The 2,375-nt window shown below is 64.1% G+C and overlaps 1 protein-coding gene across 1 annotated transcript in view; it reads right to left on the bottom strand.

The window, feature by feature from the left end:
* The window catches only part of LOC146587549 (uncharacterized), a 10,344-nt gene extending 7,975 nt beyond the window's left edge, over window positions 1–2,369 (bottom strand). Inside the window, exon 1 of the mRNA XM_085319402.1 lies at window positions 3–2,369. Coding sequence (XP_085175528.1) covers window positions 3–1,856 — 1,854 coding nt within the window. The 5' untranslated portion in view covers window positions 1,857–2,369. The remainder of the gene's footprint in view (window positions 1–2) is intronic.
* Between the last annotated feature and the right edge of the window lie 6 nt (window positions 2,370–2,375).

The raw sequence follows: 2,375 nt of genomic DNA, 5'->3' as shown, positions 1-2,375 counted from the left end.
ACGTAGGCGCTGTAGGCCGCTTCCTCGAACACCGGCGCGTTGTCGTTCACGTCCGACACGGCCAGCGCCAGCGTCGTGCGGCTGCAGAGCGCCGGGCTCCCGCCGTCGCTCGCCACCACCGTCACGTTGTGCTCGGCCGCCCGCTCCCTGTCCAGCGCGCTCGCCGTCACCACCTTGTACGAGCTGCCCGACGACGCCACGATGGCGAACGGCGACTCGCCCTCCAGCTCGCACCGCACCTTCCCGTTGTCGCCAGAGTCCGCGTCGTGCACGTTCACGAGGGCAACGACGGTGCCGGGCGGGGAGTCCTCGGGCACCGGGCTCGACACCGACAGCGTCGTTATCTCGGGCGCGTTGTCGTTCTCGTCTGTGACCTCTACGAGGACCTGGCAGTGACCGCTGAGCCCGCCCCCGTCCCTCGCTTCCACGCCGAAGCTGTATTCGTTCCTCTCCTCGAAATCCAGAGTCCCTTCGTTTCGGATGTCGCCGCTGTCGCTGTCTATGCTGAAGRCAGCGCGGACAGCCTCGGGCACGTTGCTGAAGGCGTAGGAGACGCGGCCGTTGGAGCCCGCATCCGYGTCCGTGGCTCGCACCCGCAGCACCAGCGACCCCGCCGGCGCGTTCTCCCGCACTCGCGCCTCGTAGGCGCTTTTGCTGAACACGGGCGCGTTGTCATTCGCGTCTGTCACGTTGATGCGAATCTGCACCGTGCCCGACCTCGCCGGAGACCCGCCGTCCACCGCCGTCAGCACCATCTGGAAGGAGCTCTGCTTCTCACGATCCAAAGCTGCTTCTAACACCAGCTCGGGCTGCCTSYTKCCAYYYGSRSTCTCCTTCACCGCCAGCGAGAAGGAGGGGCTGTCAGTGAGCTGGTAGCTGAGCAGCGAGTTGCTTCCCACATCCGGATCTTGCGCCATCTCCAGCGGAAACCGCGCACCAGGAAGCATCAATTCCCCAATCTCCAGATCGAGAGCTGCCTTGCTGAAGACCGGCGAGTTGTCATTGATGTCCTGGATGGCCACGTCGACGTGGAAAACGTTGAGCGGGTTCTGCAGCACCACCTCGAAACTGACCGAGCAGGACGCGGAGTCGCCGCACATCTCCTCCCGGTCCAGCCTCTCGCTCACGTACAGGTGCCCGTTCTCCGCGCCCACCGCGAAGTGTTTCAGCTGCCTTTTAGCCGCCGAGACCAGCCGCAGCTGCCGCGCCGGCAGGTCTGCCGGGCTCAGCCCCAGGTCCCGCGCCAGCGGCCCCACCAGGGAGCCGCTGCCCGTCTCCTCGGGAACCGCATAGCGCAGCCGCTCCGGCGCCGCCCGGCAGCACACCGGCAGCAGCACGGCCAGCAGCGCGACGTGCCTGGCTGCTGCCCGCCGCTGCGCTCCCTGCCTCGCTCCCATCCCCGCCGCTCGCCGCCTTCGCCGCGCCTCGCCTCCCGTCCTCCGACGCCGCCCTGCTCTGCAGATCCCCCGCAGCTGGCTCACAGGTCGACCGGCGCGGCGAGACCCAGTCCGCCTCTGCTCCGCTCCGCTCTTCCGGCTCCGAGGCGGGCACTGCGCGAGCGAGCAGCCGCCCCGCGGGAGGCTGCGGCGGCTCCGGCTCCGGCTCCGGCGGCGGCGGCGGCTCCGGCGGCGGCTGCGGCGGCGCTTCGCATCGGGCAACAGCGGCACCCGGAGTCCCCGCGCCGCCACTGCAGCCGCCCGTAGCAGCCCAGAGCCCCGCGCAAAGCTACATGCTGCGGCCGCGCTCTCCCCAAGGGAGCTCTTCATCCCAGAGCTGCTTCGTAGCGTTACCGTGTGCCACCCCCGGCTGTCACAGAAAGTCGCCTCGGGGAAGCAATCAATCGTCTTCTCTGGCATCAGCTTCGGTAAGTCAGGGCTGCGGTTTCTGTTGTTGGCACCTTAGTTGGCATCACGACAATGTGATGCTAGAATTATATATTCCCTTTGGGCATACATGTCTGGCATAGGCACAGGTACTCCCCAAAGTTTGCCTGGAGGATATAGGCTGTCATCTCTAAACGAATGATACYGCGTCTCCATTTAAGGGACAGCAGAACATATTTTGTATGAGCACAAGGGTGATTCCCCACATTTGACTAAGAGGTCTCTGTCTGGAGTAGAGAGCTATTTAGGGCTGAAAGACTTCTGGGAACAATTCCTGGGAAACAGTTCTTACTCCACCACAGCCTGAACTCACTTTCCCCAGACCAAGSGCATTCCAGCAAGCAGTGAACATTTCTCAAGAACGCCTAGGAAAGGCCTCTGGGTTCAACAGGTCATACTTCCAGTTTTGTGAACATACACTGCTGTCTGATACACAAAATTCACTCTCCTGTCACTTCTGGCTGAGGACAGATCTTCTGCAGAGCATGCAGT

The sequence above is a fragment of the Rhea americana genome, unplaced genomic scaffold, assembly GCF_003343005.1.
Source record: "Rhea americana isolate MKP2758 unplaced genomic scaffold, rheAme1 scaffold_583, whole genome shotgun sequence".
In the NCBI taxonomy this organism is placed as follows: domain Eukaryota; kingdom Metazoa; phylum Chordata; class Aves; order Rheiformes; family Rheidae; genus Rhea; species Rhea americana.
Note: the sequence above shows the minus strand (reverse complement) of the source record. Positions and strands in the feature narration are given on the sequence as shown.